At 57.5% G+C, this 332-nt stretch overlaps 1 protein-coding gene across 1 annotated transcript in view; it reads right to left on the bottom strand.

The window, feature by feature from the left end:
- Nucleotides 1-14: 14 nt before the first annotated feature.
- LOC119594506 overlaps nucleotides 15-332 on the bottom strand; it is a 17236-nt gene continuing 16918 nt past the window's right edge. Inside the window, exon 4 of the mRNA XM_037943535.1 lies at nucleotides 15-273. Within this exon, the coding sequence (XP_037799463.1) occupies nucleotides 74-273 (200 nt within the window). The 3' untranslated portion in view covers nucleotides 15-73. The remainder of the gene's footprint in view (nucleotides 274-332) is intronic.

Below are 332 nucleotides of genomic sequence, written 5' to 3' on the forward strand. Positions count from 1 at the left end.
CACCCAAACCCCAAAACACAAAATCACCAAAAATTGGCCGCGCGGTTGTATCGTCATCATCGTCAGCAGTTGTTTAGCGACAGGCCCCGTAGAAGTCCTCGGGCAGACACCCGTTCAGGCAGCACTTCCTTCGAACGTCAGCGATCGTCAGCCCAACCGCCCTGACGACTTCCTTATCTCGCTTGATGAGGTTCGTCCTTACGTCTCCTGAGGGAGGGAGGAGGTAGGCGGCGCTGTCGTAGGCGGGGTCGTACAGGGGGGGGCAGTCTTCACCTGGGGGCGGGAGGGGGAGGGGGTGAGTTTCGGTGAATCTGTGTGCTTTATAGAATTAT

The sequence above is a fragment of the Penaeus monodon genome, chromosome 34 (genome assembly GCF_015228065.2).
Source record: "Penaeus monodon isolate SGIC_2016 chromosome 34, NSTDA_Pmon_1, whole genome shotgun sequence".
Classification (NCBI taxonomy): domain Eukaryota; kingdom Metazoa; phylum Arthropoda; class Malacostraca; order Decapoda; family Penaeidae; genus Penaeus; species Penaeus monodon.